The sequence below is a fragment of the Orcinus orca genome, chromosome 9 (assembly GCF_937001465.1).
Source record: "Orcinus orca chromosome 9, mOrcOrc1.1, whole genome shotgun sequence".
Taxonomy (NCBI): Eukaryota; Metazoa; Chordata; class Mammalia; order Artiodactyla; family Delphinidae; genus Orcinus; species Orcinus orca.
Window position 1 is genome coordinate 56,550,663 of NC_064567.1, and position 20,463 is coordinate 56,571,125.

The 20,463-nt window shown below is 35.8% G+C and overlaps 1 protein-coding gene across 4 annotated transcripts in view; it reads left to right on the forward strand.

Annotated features, from left to right (window-relative positions):
- Positions 1–20,463, forward strand: part of VPS50 (VPS50 subunit of EARP/GARPII complex) — a 136,063-nt gene that overhangs the window by 35,465 nt on the left and 80,135 nt on the right. For all 4 annotated transcript variants that reach the window (XR_004481166.2, XR_004481167.2, XR_004481168.2 and 1 more), the window contains exons 10-12: positions 5,291–5,333; positions 6,732–6,830; positions 8,474–8,614. Coding sequence is in view for 1 of the 4 variants with exons in the window: in XM_004265596.3 (XP_004265644.1) it covers positions 5,291–5,333; positions 6,732–6,830; positions 8,474–8,614 (283 nt within the window). In the remaining 3 variants the exon portion in view is untranslated. The remainder of the gene's footprint in view (positions 1–5,290; positions 5,334–6,731; positions 6,831–8,473; positions 8,615–20,463) is intronic.

Consider the following 20,463-nt stretch of genomic DNA (forward strand, 5'->3'; position numbering starts at 1 on the left):
AGAGCTAGAAGCAACCTTTTAGATCCAGCCCACTTTTGCATAGGAAACTGATGCCCAGAGTTATTAAGAGACTTGTCTTAAATCACATGGCTTAATAACAGAACAGGGAAAGATCATTAAGAGGCTAATTACTTTCATACTATCTTGTCTTTCAGCAAGTCAACTTTGTACAAAATTTTGATTTATATGCATTTTGCAAGTGTGTGTCCAGATCAGTTATTTAAAAGAAAACTTTTAATTATTTATGGATATGTTATCTTTCATATTTTCTATAGTGATTATAAAAATGCCACCCCAGGGGCTTACCTGGTGGCGCAGTGGTTGAGAGTCCACCTGCCGATGCAGGGAACGTGGGTTTGTGCCCCGGTCCGGGAGGATCCCACATGCCGCAGAGCGGCTAGGCCCGTGAGCCATGGCCACTGAGCCTGCGTGTCCGGAGCCTGTGCTCCGCAACGGGAGAGGCCACAACAGTGAGAGGCCCGTGTACCACAAAAAAAAAAAAAAAGCCACCCCAAAATTGTTTGATTCATTCCATTCACTTGCAGATAGCCTTTAATAGCTTTTAGCCTTTCATCTTACAACTGGTAATTTTTTTGACTGTAATGTAGCTTTTATTTATCCAAATGTTTATGAATAGGTCCTTTTTACATACTTTGATTAATTGAAATAACTGGAATTCAGGTTTCTAAATGATGGCTAAGGGTTTCTTTAAAGGCTGTACATTTAATATGTCCACTCGTTAATCACATTTTTACATATGTATCTTTAATTAGTAGCAAACTGTTGTCAAACTACAGTTGTAGATTTTGAGAGCATTTTTAATAAGACCAAAATGTTTGATTTATAAATTTTATATATAAAAATTTCTGCATACTATTTACATTACGATGTTTGCATTAACTCTTAATATATAGACTATAAAATCATTTTAATCATAAATAATAGAAGCAATAAAAACATCTAGATTTATAATAACATTGTAAATAAACTCTAAAGCCCATTTTTTTAATTGTGAAGCTGAAAAAATCATTACTCTCACCTATGAATTAGTTTATATATATTCCTTTTTTCTCCAAACTCACAATATTCCCTGAGAGAATATGTTTACCAGTTCTGATATTTATTATTCTGCGTGTTCTTGCCTCTCCATATCTGTGTCTCTAGCTTCAGCCTTAGGTGAACTGAGCCCTGTGTGATAGAGGAGTGGAACCAGCTTCCACTCTGCTTATCTCGTTTTCTTTCACTAAGGCACCTGTAGACCCAGAGTCTAGTCTGACTCTTTTTCTTCTAAAACGTTCTCCTTTTTTTTTTATCTCTGTAGTTTTTTTTTTAATTGAAGTAGAAAATGGGGGCTGAAAGAATGATGGTAAATTTTTGTCATTTTTTGTTTAAAGTGCAAATATGACTTTGCAGATATTTATTACCTGCTCTGAGTCAGGCAGTGAGTTTAGTTAGTCCTGGGGCGTCACTGGGGAATAAGCCACAGTCTGCTCTGACAGTCACAGATATTTCTTTACTATAATTCAGGGTGCTGTAAGCAGAGCATTGTGAAACTTAAGGGAACAGTCAGCAGAGGAAGACTTCTGAGAAAAGATGACATTTGGAAGATAGATGGACATTTGGGCCCAAGTGAGAAAAGGAGAATGTACTTTATAGTTATTGTGAACATTATATGCAAGAACAGAGGGTGTGAAAGTCTGGGGTTTGTTTGGGGAGTTGCACATAGTCCATATGACTAAAATACAGTTGACCCTTGAACAATGTAGGGATGAAGGACGCTAACCCTCAGCTCAGTCGAAAATCCATGTATAACTTATATAGTTATAAATTATACTCTGAGTCTGTGATTCTGCTTCTGAGGATTCAACCAACTGAGGATTATGTAGTACTGTAGTATTTACTATTGAAAAATATCCCCTTATAAGTCCACCAGTGCAGTTCCAATCCCTGTTGTTCAAGGGTCAACTGTATAAGCACTGGAAAGTGAATGGGAAGTTAATTTTTCATGTCAATTGTTAAGTCTTATGTGCCATGCTAATTTGGGGCTTTATCCTTGGTTTAATCGGGAGCCATCACACATTTTAAAGCAGTGGATTAATGTGATTTTTATTTCTGCTTTACTTAGGAACTGCAAACTCAGTTGTCTTTAGGGACCAGGCAGGTAACATGTATGTGAAGCTGCCAGATGACAGCAGGAAATGGTCAGGTCTGCAGGACTGTTGGGCCTTGCCTAAAGCCTTTCACATACAAGCTACTGAAAATGATGCATCTGCCAAATCAAACAGAATGTTGACCAAATCCAGTCTGGAGTTAGACCCCTGCTCAGAACTGTCCCTGAAAGCTTTTTGGAGTTTGTTGTACAATGTTTGGTATGCAGGTTGATGGTGTTCGTCAAATAAACAGATGTATGAGTTGAAGGGTGGGATGTGTGTGTTGTCTGCAGAGATACATTAGGAGGTTATTGAGTGATAATACTTGATTTAGAACACAAACTTGATAAAGGAGAAGCATAGGTGGATATGAGAAATACTGAAATGGTAGAATCATCAGGGTCTGATTACCAGTATATATGAAGAGAGAGAAGAATTAAAGATGACTTTGGAATTTCCAGCTTGGATTGAATGGGTGGTAGTCATATGAATCAAAAGAGAGAGAACATGGGAGAAGGAACAACTCTGGGAGTTGATACTGATTTTTTTTTTTTTTTAAATTGGGTGGAATGAGGAATTATTTAATTCTAAGTGCTAAGGTGCTATCATGGCTATCCTTTTAGAGGTATTATTTTGAAGCCCTTAGCTCTCATTCCTTTTTTTTTTTATTCATTCATTTATTCTTTTTCGGACAGAAATTCTCAGAATCATTTTTTTAAGGAAAATCTCACTCCCGCCTACAGGTATTTCCTTAACCTATATTTGTGTCTGTGGCTATTTTTCAGGCATAAATCCTGGTTAGAGACCCTAATTTTTAAAATAAGGTATTAATCCTACACTGTTGATTGTCAAATCCTGAAGATTTGTTCATTTTCAGTGTTTACTAGAGAATATAATCTTCAATTCTCAACCTTAATCAAAAGCATGCTTATGATAAATAATATTTGTAGAAAATGGTCTTCCTTTATGTTTTTGGATGTTTATCTTTGAGACCATCAGAAACTGGGTACTTGTATTATTATTGGTTTTACTTTTCTGACAAATTGCTTTGCATTTGTGTCTGTCTCTCTCTCTATCAAACCACTTTGGTGTTATCTCCTCAGTTTGCATTAAAAGGCTCTATAAGAAGCAAAGACAAGGAGTCCATGAATCCATATTGTATATTCTGTAAGGCTGTTACCAAGGGTGTTGTTCCTTAGGAGATAAAATATTGCTATCCTCTTTATCAAGACTGGCAAAATTTTCTCTCTCACTTAATGCCAACAAAAGTGATTTTTTTTCTCTTTGTTTTGTTTTTTCTCTTGAGTTACTGGTGTGTTTTGATATTCTGGACACTGAATTGTGTACTCTGGGCTTCCCTATTTGTTTTGGCTGCTAGGACTTTGAGAGTCACATTTATAATCAGATGACAGTTGTAAAAAACCTTGTATAATTTTGGTGTATTAAACAACATCTTCCACTTGTTCTTACTGTTTTATTTTAGTTTTGCCTTAACCTCTTTTGTTAAAAATGTTTTCTCTAAAATTGTATTTAATTTGTTAGATACCACAGATCTTTTTTAATATTGGGATATTATAATTCAAATAATATCAGTGTTTTAAAAAACTGACCTAGGGAGAATTAAAGGGGAAAGAAATCAGATTCAATCACATATTCTAAGTGTATAACTCAATATATTTTTACAAAGTGAACATAATTGTGTAATTACCTCCCAGAAACAGAAACAGAACTAGAACATTTCTAATACCCCAGAAACTTCCTTCATGCCCCATTCCAGTCATTATTTTCCCAAGGTAACCAGTGTTCTGGCTTCTGTCACTAACGTTAGTTTTGCCTGTTTTGAACTTTAAAAAGTACATACTGTATGATTCCATTTATACAAACTGACTTCTTTTTGTCCAATATTATGTTTTTGAGATTCAGGTAGTATATTTTCATTGCTATAGTATTTCATCATAAATATATCTCACTTTACCCATTTAATTGTTCACAGACAATTGAGTTACTTCATTTTGCCTATTACAAATAATGCTGCAAGGACTGTGTATGCACTTATGAAAGATACATATCTAGGACCTCTGGGACATAGAGTATTTGTGTGTTGAGTTTTAGGTGTTAACAGTTTCCCAAAAGGTGCTATCAGTTTTCCCTTCCTCCAGGATTGAATTGCGTGTTCCTTTTGTTCTACATTCTTGCCAACATTTGTTGATGTCATTTTTAATTTTTTAAAAATATTTTTAGCCATTCCGGTCGTTTGTTATAGTGTCTTATTGCAGTTTTAATTTGCATTTCCTGAATGCCTGATGGAGTGCATATTTATATGTTTTATTGGCCGATGGGATATCTCCTTTGTCAAGTATCTGTTTAAGGCTTTTACCCTTTGTTTTTATTCTGTTCTGTTGTTCTGTTTTTGTATCCTTATAATAAGTACCACACTATCTTATTGCTGTAACTTTATAATAAGCCTTAACCTATTTTAGTGTATGTCTTACAGCATTGTTCTTCACAGTATTCTTGACTGGTCTTAGCCCTTTGAGTTTCCACATAAATTTTAGAAATGGCTTGTCAGTTTCTACATTAAAAAGCCTTCTGGGATTTTGATTAGAATTAGAGATCATTTTGGTGAGAACTGATATCAACAATATTGAAGGTTTTAGTCTGTTTACATGGTATATACCTCTGTGTAGTTGTCATCTTTATTTTAGCTGTACTTTGTATTGTATATTTTTTATTTGATTTATTCCCAGGTATTTGGTTTTTTGAAATTGTATTTTTAAAAATTTCATTGTCTAATTCTTTGTTTCTAATATATAGGGATTAATTTTATTTTTGACATTTTACTTTTCATCTGTATTAAACTTATTATCTTTAAAACTTGCTATCAGTATTTAATTCTTAAATTCTTAGTTTTATCTATAGATTCTTCAGGATTTTCTGCCCACACAATCCTGTTGCTGCTAGTGATGACTCTTCTGTTTCTTCCTTTCTAATTCTTTTCCTTTTATTTATTTTTCTTGCCTTTTTGTACTGTCTGTAGGATCAGCAGCACAACTTACTGCTCATACTATTGATCTGTGCACTTAATTATTCAGTTTGTCTCTTTTAAAGATTGACACACCTAATTCTGTTTTATTTAATAGTGAACTGAATTCAAAGCTGCAAGATACTTTAGAGCAAATTGAGGTAAGAAGAATTATATATTAAGTTAAATGACTTTTTCTTTTCAGAGGTTTTTGAATAGCGTAGATGCATCTTATGTTTTGACTTTCATGTTATTATCAGTGTTTCTACATCACTATACTTTGTGTTTTTCATTTGGAATATCTATGCATGGTCAAGTTAATGGTAATTTACTTGTACTCTCAATAATACTTTAGGAATTGTGGGATCTGAAAAGAGTATTTGAAAATATTACCATATCCAGCAAGATCCCTAAACTGTTAGTCATAGGTGTGTTCTCAGTAAACTATAGGCAAAATACTTAACCATGTATTAATTATTTTTTGATTATCAACTGCTACTCCTTTTTAGTTTAGTGAGTTTATTTATTTAAGAATGATTATTGGCTGATGATAACCCTCCTAAATTCCTAAACCTCATAATAATATCTCATACAATTCATCAAATATGTAGAAACTGGAAAGGAAAAGCTATGTTATTGTGAGCATAAAGTCTTTTCCTCCTACATTTATTCAGAGTTCATCTCTTTCCTCAGAATCTTTGCAAAGCAGAGTGTTCATTTAAATAAACTTAATAAGAATTATTTGGTTTCTTCTGATACTTTATTTTATTGTTTTCCTGATGAGAGTACTTAGAAAAGTTGAGGGTAGACTTTCAAATGACTTTTGTGAAAGTAGTTTTTGATCATAAATGCAATTATTTCCTAATTGTAAGAATGACAGTTTATTTGATAAACATAAATAGAACTGCTTTGAAAATCCCGTAAGTAAATAATCACGTGAAAATTTTAATGAGGACTTTCTTTCAAAGCTCAGTTTCTTTCATTCTTATAATTTTCTGTATAAGTACAGAATAATATTTATCTTAAAATGAAATCATTGAGATAGAAACCCATAAACAAAGTTGGTACAGTTAGATATGAAAGGGCAGTACCTTGAGGTATGTACTTTTAAGGTCAATGTAGTTTTCTAGAAAATTATCATTGCTTTTCAGTGATTTACAGAAGGATTGTTTTATTTTTCAGTAGTCCTACAAACTCAGTTCATATGATTGTAAGATTTTAGCAGATGCTTGAGGAAACATAGTTAAGTAAAATTAAAAACTAAAATTCCTTTAGAGACTATGATAATTATTTTGTGTCCCTTGAAACACTAGGCATGTTTTTTTAAAAAACTCATATATTAATAACATCTCAATAAACTTGAGTATAGCTGGTAATAAGAATTATAATTTATTTATATTTTTATTTAAATTTGTTTTTGACTATTAAATCCAGTGTAATAGTAAATGTGTTTAGATATTAGTTAAAAGTGAGAAATTAGTTTTACTTAATATTTTCTTCTTACTACCTTGAAAATATAATTCCTTAACCACCTCTTGCCTCCTCTTTTAATTATACAGGAACAGTTGGATGTTGCTCTGTCCAAAATCTGCAAGAATTTTGACATTAACCATTATACCAAGGTTCAACAAGCTTATCGACTTCTTGGAAAAACACAGGTTAGTTTTGAAAGGATGTTTTCTTTTTTCTTAATCAGGAATCTGTTGATCTTCATGATTGCTTAAGTTTGAATATTATTATTAATATAGAGGGCTTAAAAAGTTTCATTTAACAAAGTAAATTTTTATGTTGTATTAACAATAATAACATGATCTCATAGGCTCAGAGTGTGTGTAGTGTGATTAAAACATTACAGGGGCTTCCCCGGTGGCGCAGTGGTTGAGAGTCCGCCTGCCGATGCAGGGTACGCGGGTTCATGCCCCGGTCCGGGAAGATCCCACATGCCGCGGAGCGGCTGGGCCCGTGAGCCGTGGCCGCTGAGCCTGTGCGTCCGGAGCCTGTGCTCCGCAATGGGAGAGACCACAACAGTGAGAGGCCCGCGTACCGCAAAAAAAAAAAAACAAAAAAAAAATTACAGAAGTCTGTTTTAAACTATGAAGTGTTTCTCAAGTTTAATATTTTCACCATTCTATGTAGGTTTTTTAAAAAGTATATTATGAGATAATTCAGTGGGAGAGAATTGTAGTCTTTTTTACCTCAACTCTTGGTCCTGAATAAGAACTTCTAAATTTGGAGCCTCATGGTTCCTAGATGAGCCATCATGACTCCCTCAAAGTGGTATGTAAACTTTTGTGCATTGTGTACATTTGTTGTAAAACAGGTCCGTTGCACTTATCAGATTTTTCAAAGGATTCTGTTATCCTCAGAATGTCCTCACTGCTCCCATGATGCATGGCTTTACATACTCTTACTTCTCAAGGGCTTCCTTGAAAAATTTGAAGTAGAGGCCAGTTTGAAAATTAATTATATCTTCTGCAAATATAGGATTATACATTTTTCTAGAGAACATCCAAACATGATAGGTGTAAATGTTTTCTTCCCTTAAATGGTCTCTTGTCTTAGAAGGAAATTGAAGGCTTTACCAAACTGTTTAAACTCTATTTACATTTTATAATAAGAATAAAGAAGTTTGGTTATTTATTGTACTTTATTAGTTTTTATATCTGAAGGTATACCTAGGGAAAAATACTAGAAGGAAGACATTTGGTAATTTCGAGGGACATGTTTAAAGACCTTTGAAAATACAACTATAACTTCTGATTTCCCCCATTAGATGAATTCTTTTACTCATTAAATATTTATGGGTACCTACTATGTGCATTGCTCCAGGCACCTGGATATAGGCCCTCATGTATCTTACCTTCTAGGGAGGGAGACAAACATCAAAGAAATAAATCAGTGTAAGTGGATAGAGTGATGCAAAGTACTGATTTATATAGGATAGTCAGGAAAGGCTTCTTGGAGAAGATGACCATTGAGTATCCTGAACAATGTAAAGGAATGATGGCAGAAGGCTTCCAAAGGTGTGATTATGCATGACATGTTTGGGAAAAGGTAGGATGGGTACCAGTGATAAATACAGAGCAACAGAGCAGTGTTCATAATTCAGGTTTATCTTTAGTGGTATGATGTTCTGGTTATTTGCAGGCTTATTTGCAAATAATCAACACTTATAATTCTGTGTATAATAGTTATTCGTGCTGTAGCTAAAATTGGTAAAGATTTTTTCCTGTGTTTTTAAAATCTGTTGAAATTTATTTTAATAATATAAGATTATGTTGTATGTTTTTTCTTTCCATAGACAGCAATGGATCAACTTCATATGCACTTCACCCAAGCCATTCATAATACTGTGTTTCAAGTTGTTCTTGGTTATGTGGAACTATGTGCAGGAAACACAGATACAAAATTCCAAAAGCTGCAATATAAGGATCTCTGTACGGTATGTCATAACTTAATTATTGTTCATATCTATTTTAGTTTTTAAGTTTATATTTCATTTATTTTAGAGCCTACTCTTTGAAGATATGTTGGCAAACAGTTTTTCTCCCATATTATTCTTTTCCTCATAGAGAAACTGGAAGATTCAGTCACATAAAGAGTAAAGGTTGATGAGATGGTACAGATTTGTGGAGTGCGGTTGCTTCTAAATGGATTCTCTCCCCTCTTATAGCTTCTTGTACCCCTCTGTCTCAGGGTCTTAACTCTCTTCTGTGAGCATCTAGGGTGCTTTTAAGCAATCATCTTTGCTGATTTTCCTTATATACTTTCAATCAGTCTTTTCATGTGTATAAATGTTGCTTCTGTCAGCATCTGTAACCAATTTTTCTTTTTCATTCTTAAAGAAACATAGGTCTGTAGGTAATATAATCCACAGGTGCGAAGTGAACTGAGTTGGGTTCTCCTTTCGAATTGTTCTTGCTGATGGATTGATGTAGTGTGAGGGAAAGAGAATGATGAACCTCTAGGAGAATGGGGGTGCTATTTGCTTTTAAAGGAAGCCTGGTAAAGCATGAATTCTGTTTGATACTTATTAACAGAATTAGGTATGATAGGTTCTTTAATGTTGAAAGAACAGACTTAGAGGAGCTGAATAATGAGATGAAGAATATGATGCATTTTAAGGTGGCCCACTTTCTTTGGCACTATTCTTGATAAAAAATTAAGGACGTTTAGAAATTACCTCAGGCTTCTTGGAAGTATTTAAGTCAGTGCTGTTACTGGCAGACAGGGATGTGAATATCTCTTATAAGCCTAAGTAGGTTTTAATTTGTTTTATAATATTGAGTTATATTTGACCTATTTAAACCAGGTAAGATTAGGAAGAGATTATCTCATATCAGATTTATTTATTTAGTTTGATGAAAAGATGTGGACTTTTAGTAACTGAGTTCTGTAAATTAAAGTGGTTAGCTCAGTAGAGGAAAAATGGAAGGAAGCCTTAGATGTTCAATCAATAAGCTGATGGAAGGAAACTTAAATATGTTTTCCTGGTGAGAACACATATCAAGGATCTGGAATGGCATAACTCAGGCAAGTGAGGTGATTCGTGAAGGAGCCTTGTATTAGGATGTACAATTCTTAATTTTTCAATATATGGCAATTGGGAATCATTTTTGCCCTAATTAAAATTAACTGATAATAATTATTGATGAAATACTGATGTAGGAGCATATGTGGCAACCGAGTGTCAGGTAAGAAAGAAACAACAGAGCCCTCAGGATATATGTGCATGGTGTTGACTGGCAGATTTTGGAAGTGAGAAGGAAGAGCCGAGGCATTTGGGCAGTTGGTTTTCTCTGTATAGTAGCAGTATTTTGAAGGAAGTCCTTAATCATAGATAAAAGTTTAAATATAACGTTAAAAATTGAAATAAGTGATTTAAAATTTTGTGTTGAAGTATAGTTGATTTAAAATTTCTGCTGCACAGAGAAGTGATTCAGTTATACGTATATATGTTCTTTTTCGTATTTTTTCCCATTGTGGTTTATCACAGGCTATTGAATATAGTTCCCTGTGCTGTACAGTAGCACCTTGTTGTTTATTTTATATATGATAGTTTGTATCAGTTTAGCTCTTTTATTTTTATTCTTTTATTTTTATTTTTTAACATCTTTATTGGAGTATAATTGCTTCACAATGGTGTGTTAGTTTCTGCTGTATAACAAACTGAATCAGCTGTACATATACATATATCCCCATATCTCCTCCCTCTCGAGTCTCCCTCCCACCCTCCCTATCCCACCCCTCTAGGTGGTCGCAAAGCACAGAGCTGATCTACCTGTGCTATGCGGCTGCTTCCCACTAGCTATCTATTTTACATTTGGTGTGTATATATGTCCATGTCTTTTATTTTAGACAATCACTTCCCCTTCTTATATTTTTCATGGCATCCCATTTTTGAAAAGACCAGGCCCTCTGCCTTATGGAATGTGGCAACGGATCTTACTGTTGATCCCCTCTGCTCAGCACAGGGTCTGGTAATAGTAGCCTTTCTGTCCGTTTGCTGAGCACTTGAAAACAGTGATAATGGTTATGAGTAATAATCACAGAAGCTAAAAAAAAAAAAAAAAAAGATTGAAATAAATGAAATAGTATACTGATCAGAGTTGATAGAGGGATAGTGTTTCTATAAAGAGGGGAACATTTTGTTTCCTTTAAATGGAAAGAGATTGGAAATGAAGAGAGATAATCATCTGCTTGTTCTTATTCACAGTATTATTTTATAAATGTTTTTTAATATAAATTTATTTTTGGCTGTGTTGGGTCTTCGTTGCTGCGCGTGGGCTTACTCTAGTTGCAGCGAGCGGGGGCTGCTCTTTGTTGCGGTGTGCGGGCTTCACATTGCGGTGGCTTCTCTTGTTGTGGAGCACGGGCTCTAGGCATGCGGGCTTCAGTAGTTGTGGCTCGCGGGCTCTAGAGCGTAGGCTCAGTAGTTGAGGCACATGGGCTTAGTTGCTCTGTGGCATGTGGGATCTTCTTGGACCAGGGCTCGAACCCGTGTCCCCTGCACTGGCAGGCAGATTCTTAACCACTGTGCCACCAGGGAAGCCCCACAGTATTGTTTTAAACCACTCACAGATGTCAGTCTATTACTAAATGGGCTAGAATGAAATTGAACTCCTTTTTTTTTTCCATCTTTTTGGACATTCCTTTACAAAGAAACCTGGGGCAAAATTAGTGTTCTGTTTTTTATTTTCTCTGGTAAACAGAGAACTTCAGCGTTCTTAAGGCCAGCAGCATACTGTCCCCATTATGAAGTGTCTGCCATTTGTGTTCTGTCACCATTGCTCTAAGTTTAAAAGTTGACTTTGAACTTTTTGAAGTCATTTTGTAACTGAATGAACTTTCTTTACTAAACTGTAATTTCTAAGTGATTTAATTAAAGGCACAATTTTTCTTTTTATAGTTTATCCTTGTCTAGTTTCCTATTTTTTCTTGAATGTATCGACTTAAGAGTTTTTAGATCAGTAATTTAGGCTCTTTTAAAAAATATGTACATTATCTTGAAGCACAAATAAAGGACTACTCCTTAGAAGCAAAAGTTTCAAATGAGAATTAAATCTCATTTCTGGCAAGGGCCAATGTAAAGGGGCATAGTGGTTATTTTATCTGATTAAAAAGCCTCTTTGTGATTGCGTTTATCAATACATTGATGTACCCTACATGTTCACACCAGTGTGTGGAGAGATTTAAAGACACCAAGTGGAAGCTCTTTATTTAGTGACCTTGTAGAGAAACATTTTGTAGGTTTTTTGAAAGTTTATGAAGTATGCATCAGTTTTTAAAAAAAAAATGTTGTTTTTTTAACATTTTTTTTTTGCAGGCTGATGGGTTTCCCTTGGGAGCTTATTTCAAGATGTTAATTAGGATACTGTTGATTAATTTTATGATAATAGAGCTGGCTAAGCTGGCTGCAGTGTTCTCAACCATTTTTCAACTGTTCATTTTGAAATGCTTTTAATGAGTTTTGAGTTCTGTTTTTTTTTTTTTTTTTTTTTTTTTTGCGGCACACGGGCCTCTCACTGCCGTGGCCTCTCCCATCGCGGAGCACAGGCCCCGGACGCGCAGGCTCAGTGGCCACGGCCCACGGGATCCTCCTGGCCCGGGGCACAAACCCATGCCCCCTGCATCGGCAGGCGGACTCTCAACCACTGCGCCACCAGGGAAGCCCCTGAGTTCTGTTTTTGAAATGAACTTGATAATGTAATAATACTTTGGGGGAAAATGTAATGTTTCTTTTAGAAAAAGCTTTCTGAAATAATTTCAATATGTATTTTCTCCTTTCGGCACATTGGAGGTGTTTAGTAAATATTTCTTAAGTATATTGGATTGACCTCTTCGTCTCTAACTTGTGCGGTGTTGACTTAATCAATTTTCAGATTTGATTAAGTGAGAGGGAAAGAAAACCAACATTGAGCACTTTCTCCATGCCATGTACTTTTACAGGTGTTTTACATGCATACATCATAGAAAGACCAACTAAAGGCTCATCAAATGTTCCATTCTTCTAGTTTTTAAATTTTTGATGCTTATAAATACTACCTCTTGATATTGAATTGTAATTCAGTGGCAGTTTGAGGGTCAATAAATATTTTTAGTAAGATCTCTGTTGAAGGTATAGTTTATTTTGATGTTCATATAAGAGCCTAGAGAAATTTCCTCTTGAGACAAAAAGCTATTTCTGTTCTTAAATTCTCAGGGCACTTTCTGTTGTGAAGAATTAATATATTTTCTCTTATCAAATAGTATGAGAGTATACAGACTCTCTATGATGATAAGCTGCCAGGAATTTAAGTGCTAAATTTAATGTTCATTTGTAGTAACCATCTTGTTTTGGGTTTTCTGTAGAATTAACTGCCTCCTTATCCTTTCTCTGTTTTCTGACTTCTTAAACTAGTCTCTTTATATGTTTTTATATCACTCACAGTCTTTATGGAGTTAGAATACTGATTATATAAGTAGTCGCTCAAATTCAGCAATCATTAATTAATATATTTACTCTTAAAATACATGTATTTTAAATTATACACCTAAAACATTGATTGTAGGAAAATACAGATAAGCAAAGGAAGAAAATAAAAAATAATATTTCTGTATGCAGAGCTGGTTCTTTTAATGTGTATATAAGCAAATAGCTTTTTAAAGTAGGATTATGCTGTACACAGAGATTTAGAACATTTTTTTCCACTTGCTGCTTTATAAACAATTTTTCATTTCAGTAAATATGCTATGCACATACCTTTTAGTGGCTTGACAGTACTTCATTGTAAGAGATCCTGTGGATTAATTAACCAGTTTCTTATTCTTTGATGATCATAATGACAAAAGTTGGAAATAATATAAATAACACTGTAGTAAAATTTTTTTTTTTTTTTTTTTTTTTTTTTGCGGTACACGGGCCTCTCACTGTTGTGGCCTCTCCCGTTGCGGAGAACAGGCTCCGGATGCGCAGGCTCAGCGGCCATGGCTCATGGGCCCAGCCGCTCCGCGGCATGTGGGATCTTCCCAGGCCGGGGCACGAACCCGTGTCCCCTGCATCGGCCGGCGGACTCTCAACCACTGCACCATCAGGGAAGCCCTGTAGTAAATATTTTTAAAGCTAAATCTTTGCACACATCATTAATTATTTCTTTAGGATAAATAATGAAAAATAAAATTGCATTGCCAAAGGCTTTGGTTTATATTTCCAAAATTGCCCTCTAGAAAGTGTGTTTCAAATTATGCTCCTCATCAGTAGTGTCTGCTTTTATCCTTTTTCCTGTGCACATGAATGCTGAGTATTTTATATTTAATTGCTTAGTTGTCAGATACCAGAAGGTAGCATATCAATACTAATTTATGTAGCTTGTCACTCTAGCATATTTAGCATGTGAAGGAAATTAAACAGGGACATTTAATTGATTGTTGAGGTTAATTTGGTTGATTTGGTTGGATAGGTGAGTGGACCTTTCCTTTCTTACTAGAGAAACCTTTTCAGTTGGAGGAATAATGCTATTTACTTGATTGCTTTATCAGATCAGTTTTAAAATACTCTAAGAATTCAGATGTCACATTCTTACCACTTATATAGTAGCACCCAGCTAATTTTTTATATGAGTTATATATATATTTTTTAAATTAATTAATTAATTAATTTATGGCTGTGTTGGGTCTTCGTTTCTGTGCGAGGGCTTACTCTAGCTGTGGCAAGCGGGGGCCACTCTTCATCGCAGTGCGCGGGCCTCTCACTATCGTGGCCTCTCTTGTTGCGGAGCACAGGCTCCAGGTGCGCAGGCTCAGTAGTTGTGGCTCACGGGCCTAGTTGCTCCGCGGCATGTGGGATCTTCCCAGACCAGGGCTTGAACCCGTGTTCCCTGCATTGGCAGGCGGACTGTCAAACACTGCGCCACCAGGGAAGCCCCTATATTTTTTTAATATAAGAGTTATATATTGGTTTCTAAATATTTAAGGTAAAATAAAAAATAAGTTTTGGTAATTTTAAATTTTCAAAACTTAATGATCAAAAGATAAGGAAAGTTTATCCGTCTCTTCCTTTTTCCCTGCCATTTACTCTTTGGATTGTCAAGAACTGTGAAGGGTCTGAAATTTTATCCTACTTGCAGATTAACAAGCTAGCCTGTTACTGTTTCATGGATGCTGGTAGAAGATGCAAGATTCCACTTTCTTAGTGCTCTGACTTAGTGTAAACCAGTTTCCCTTGTCATTACCCAGCTTTTGTTAATCAGTCAAGTAATGGGTTCAGCTCAGCAAGGGTAAATATGGTTATAAAGAGTTTGAAACCTAGTAAGGTCATACTAATTATGATCAGAGGTAGAATAAGAAAAGTTCAAACAACATATACAGTAGTGTCAATGGGATCAACACAGTTCTTTAAGGGTTTAAGGAGGCAAAAGAGGAGCCTGCAAGTTTTGAGTTGGTTTTGGATTTCAAGAAGCACGATGTATGTGGCTGCGTACAGGGATACAGAGGAAATATCCTGAGCAATGGCATGAAAGAAGAGCATAGGGCAAGTGAAAGGAACAGTAGGTTGTCTGGCTTGGTTTAACTGGATTCAACCAAGTATGATGATTTGGTGGTTTCTGCCATACGCTGGAACTAATGAGTGCCTATGGAGAACATGCTTTGGGCTGCTGTTATCTGAGTAACCAGCTTTCCCTCTCTTGGCTGGAAGTGAAGGGGTTTTCTAGTCACTTGAAACTGGCTCAGGTGTGATGTCCAAGTCTATGAACCCTTAAAACTATCAATGTAACTTAGACTGCTGGGTGATTTTGTGTGTGTGTGTGTGTGTGTGTGTGTGTGTGTGTGTAGGATGGGGGTAAATGTTAAAGAGCCAACCTATTTTTAACACGTGGTACACAGCTACCAGCAGAAACAAAATAATTTACTGGTAAAAAGCCATTCTCAAAACCTGCCAAGAAACCATATTCTTAGTTGGTCTTTTTACATTTAAATACTGCCCATTTTTGGTGATAATCTTAGCATAGGGTTTCACAGCATTTTATTACTTGAAACTTTGAAAGATGAATTATATATTCTGATAACACAAGCTTTGCTTGTTTTATAGTATTAAGCTTTCCATTTGATTAAGGCCATTTAGCAGCAATTAGACAAAACTGAGGATGGTAGTAAAGGAGCCCCCTTCTGTGTATTTCACAATTTAGAGGGTACTAGTTACTTAGTTCCAAGTTGGCATCATTCATACCATACATATTACATATGTCTTCATGTGTAAATACATATTTAGTATTAATGATAAAATGCCTGGGAGATGAGAATGACTTTTTTCACCAAGATGTTTGTGTTGTTGTGTTTTTTGTTTTGTTTTGTTTTTTACAATGTTGTGTTAGTTTCTGCTGTACAACAAAGTGAATCAGCTATATGTATACATATATCCCCTCTTTTTTGGATTTCCTTTCCATTAAGGTCACCACAGAGCACTGAGTAGAGTTCCCTGTGCTATACAGTCTGTTCTCATTAGTTATCTATTTTATACATAGTAGTGTATATATGTCAGTCCCAATCTCCCAGTTCATCCCACTCCCCATATCCCCCCTTGGTGTCCATACATTTGTTCTCTACGTCTGTGTCTCCATTTCAGCTTTGCAAATAGGTTCATTTGTACCATTTTTCTAGATTCCACATATATGTGTTAATATACAATATTTGTTTTTCTCTTTCTGACTGACTTAACTCTGTATGACAGACTCTAGGTCTATCCATGTCTCTGCAAATGGCACAATTTTGTTCCTTTTTATGGGTGAGTAATATTCCAGTGTATATACGTACCACATCTTCTTTATCCATTCCTCTGTTGTTGGACATTTAGGTTGCTTCCATGTCCTGGCTATTGTAAATAGTGCTGCAGTGAACATGGGGTGCGTGTATCTTTTGGAATTACAGTTTTTTCTGGGTATATGCTCAGGAGTGGGATTGCTGTGTTGTATGGTAGTTCTATTTTTAGTTTTTTAAGGAACCTCCATACTGTTCTCCACAGTGGCTGTATCAATTTACATTCCCACCAACAGTGCAAGAGGGTTCCCTTTTCTCCACACCCTCTCCAGCATTTGGCGTTTGTAGATTTTTTGATGATGGCCATTCTGACTGGTGTGAGGTGATACCTCATCGTAGTTTTGATTTGCATTTCTCTAATAATTAGTGATGTTGAGCAGCTTTTCATGTGCTTCTTGGCCATCTGTTGGTCTTCTTTGGAGAAATGTCTATTTAGGTCTTCTGCCCATTTTTGGATTGGGTTGTTTTTTAAATATTGAGCTGCATGAACTGTTTATATATTTTGGAGATTAATCCTTTGTCCGTTGGTTTGTTTGCAAATATGTTCTCCCATTTTGAGGGTTGTCTTTTCGTCTTGTTTATGGTTTCCTTTGCTGTGCAAAAGCTTTGAAGTTTCATTAGGTCCCATTTGTTTAGTTTTGTTTTTAATTCCATTTCTCTAGGAGGTCAAAAAGGATCTTGCTGTGATTTATGTCATATAGTGTTCTGCCTATGTTTTCCTCTAAGAGTTTTATAGTGTCTGGCCTTACATTTAGGTCTCTAATCCATTTTGAGATTATTTTTGTGTATGGTGTTAGGAAATGTTCTGATTTCATTCTTTTACATGTAGCTGTCCAGTTTTCCCAGCACCACTTATTGAAGAGACTGTCTTTTCTCCATTGTATATCCTTGCCTCCTTTGTCTTAGGTTAGTTGACCATAGGTGCGTGGGTTTATCTCTGGGCTTTCTATCCTGTTTCATTGATCTATATTTCTGTTTTTGTGCCAGTACCATACATACTGTCTTGATTACTTTGTAGCTTTGTAGTTTAGTCTGGAGTCAGGCAGCCTGATTCCTCCAGTTCTGTTTTTCTTTCTCAAGATTGCTTTGGCTCTTCAGGGTCTTTTGTGTTTCCATAAAAATTAAAAAAAATTTTGTTCTAATTCTGTGAAAAGTGCCATTGGTAATTTGGTAGGGATTGCATTGAATCTGTAGCTTGCCTTGGGTATTTTAGTCATTTTCACAATATTGATTCTTCCAGTCTAAGAACATGGTTTATCTCTCCATCTTTGTGTCGTCTTTGATTTCTTTCATCATTATCTTACAGTTTTCTGCATACAAGTCTTTTGCCTCCTTAGGTAGGTTTATTCCTAGGTATTTTATTCTTTTTGTTGCACTGATAAATGGAATTGTTTCCTTAATTTCTCTTTCTGATCTTTCGTTGTTAGTGTGTAAGAATGCAAGAGTTTTCATGCATTAATTTTGTATCCTACAGCTTTACTAAATTCATTGACCAGCACCAGTAGTTTCCTGGTGGCATCTTTATGATTTTTTTATGTATAGTATCATGTCATCTGCAAACAGTGACAGTTTTACTTCTTGTTTTCTGACTTGGATTCCTTTTATTTCTTTTTCTTCTCTGATTGTTGTGGCTCGGACTTCATGTTTTTAAATTATGAATGAATCTAGTTTAGTATAAGGAAAGTTTTGCTATAGCATATGCATATTTTACCTATGGAGAGTCATAGTTTTTAAAGCTTCAGAGAGACTCTAGGTTATTTGCTTTATCCCTTGGCATTAATATATGAAGTGAAATGCTGGAGTCATGACCAAGTAAGTCACAGAGTTGGGACCCATGCCCAAATATGTGCCATCCAGTTCACTATACTGAGCACCACTCTGATTTCCAATGATTAGAAAGTACCTAAGCTATTCATATTTTGTACAGCTTGGTCCTTGCAGAAGTAATTAGAGGTTGGAGAGATCTTGTAATTGCTTGGCCCAGCCACTTATTTAGGTCCAGAGTTCAGCCTTCCCAGAGATATTTTTAGCTCCCTGGGCCTAGTGCTGTTTTGACCTGCAACATATTTCCAGAAACCTCCCAGCTAAACAGTAGTCCTTTCCAGCAGCTTCTGGTGATGTGAGCTCACTGTGCTAATAGCATTCATCTAAAGATGCTGATAAGCCTTTGTTGTTTTCTTTGAAATCCATCTATTAGTGAGTGTGTGTGTGTGTGTGTGTGTTTGGATGGGGGTGGGGATGGCAGCACTACGAGTTTTAAATCTCTGTGAGGATGCCAAACATCTGCTCCCTTTACGTTTGTCAGGATGTGATTAGAGTGATAAATCAAAGTGAAACAAGAGCATAATAATACTTTAAGGATACTCCTAAGAATTTTTATTTTGATGTTTTAATATAAAAAAATCATCTTCCTGAAATTTTTGGAGGTAATTGGTAATAGAGATTTCTGATGGGTATAAAAGTAAATTAATGTGAACTAAAAGGCTAAATTTAGCGGCCTCTTTTTTCCATATTTACCACTTTGCACCGAAGCAACTTTCAAAAGGTGACATTTTTTTCATTGTGTGCTTCAGGTTTGAAAAGGCTGCATATATTCATTTCTGGATTTACACTGTTCTGTGAAAATGGCCTCTAGATTCTTATTAAATTTATTATTTATAATTAAGGCTGAGATGTTGCTGGTTTTAACAAGCTAACTTCATGATTTTAATTTTGACCAGGTAGGTTGGTTGGGATGGTTAATAGGAGAGATGGGAGGTACAAAGTTTTACTCTTAACTGATAGTGATGAGATTGGAAATCAGATCTGTGGATTCTGTGAAAGTGTTAATCAAGATTTGATTAAGGAGTGACTTTTGATGTTTGAATAGTGAAGGTTAGTTGTAATGCTGTGTTGAGCTTTTTGCATTGTAACATCTGGATTTGTGAATCTTCTCTAAATCCTGACCCCCCAGGATATTTGTTACCTGTGATCACTGGTTACTAGACATGTATGTTATCTGTATGGAGGTTGTGAGTTACAAAAAAAAAAAAAAAACTAGGTTACTTAAAATATTCCTCCTTTTCTGCATGATCTTTGATAGTTCTGAAATACTACACCTTTTTCCTCTCTTCTTTTCACCTCTCAACCTTTCCTGAATAAATTGGTACTACTAGCTTTAGAATGGAAGTGGAAAATAGCTCTGGAACACAGAGAAATGTTTGATAAGTAAATTTCTATTTCCCATATATTCTTTTTTTTTTTTTTTTTTTTTTTTGGCGGTACGCAGGCCTCTCACCGCTGTGGCCTCTCCCGCCGCGGAGCAACAGGCTCCGGACGCGCGGGCCCAGCAGCCATGGTCCCCGGGCGCAGCCGCTCTGCCGCATGTGGGATCTTCCCAGACCGGGGCACGAACCCGCGTCCCCTGCATCGGCCGGTGGACTCCCAACCACTGCGCCACCAGGGAAGCCCTCTATTTCCCATATATTCTTAAAAAAATTTTAAGACATGCTATTTGGTTCTTTGGGGTGTCTCACTGTGTGAATATTTTCTAAATTGCTTAATTCAAGGCTTCCGTTGCTATCATTGCTATGTGGTAAGAACATTGAACTGGAATTGCAATATGGCACTCCTCTGCCTTGGTATTCCTGGTTTTATACTAAATGAATCACCCATTAATTGGGACTTGAACTGAGTTGCAGTGTTAGGTATCTAGTAATAAGTGAATGGATTAAACCAATGAAGAGGTAGCAGATCCAGGAATCTCTAACACTGTTTCATGAAAGGTGAACCTAAGATACCCAGAGTGGTTTACTATCTAAGGGCATGTGACTGGTAAGTTGTAGAATTGGTGCTGGCTGGGATGCAGGGCTTCCAGTTTCTTGTCTAGTTCTCTTTCTGTTATGCTCTGCTGGTGTGAAGAAGGATTGATGTCTAAGTGGAAGTTGTAATTCAGAAACTCAGATTCTCTTCTTGGCCTGCCTTTTATTTTTTGACTACTTATACAATTATTTACATATT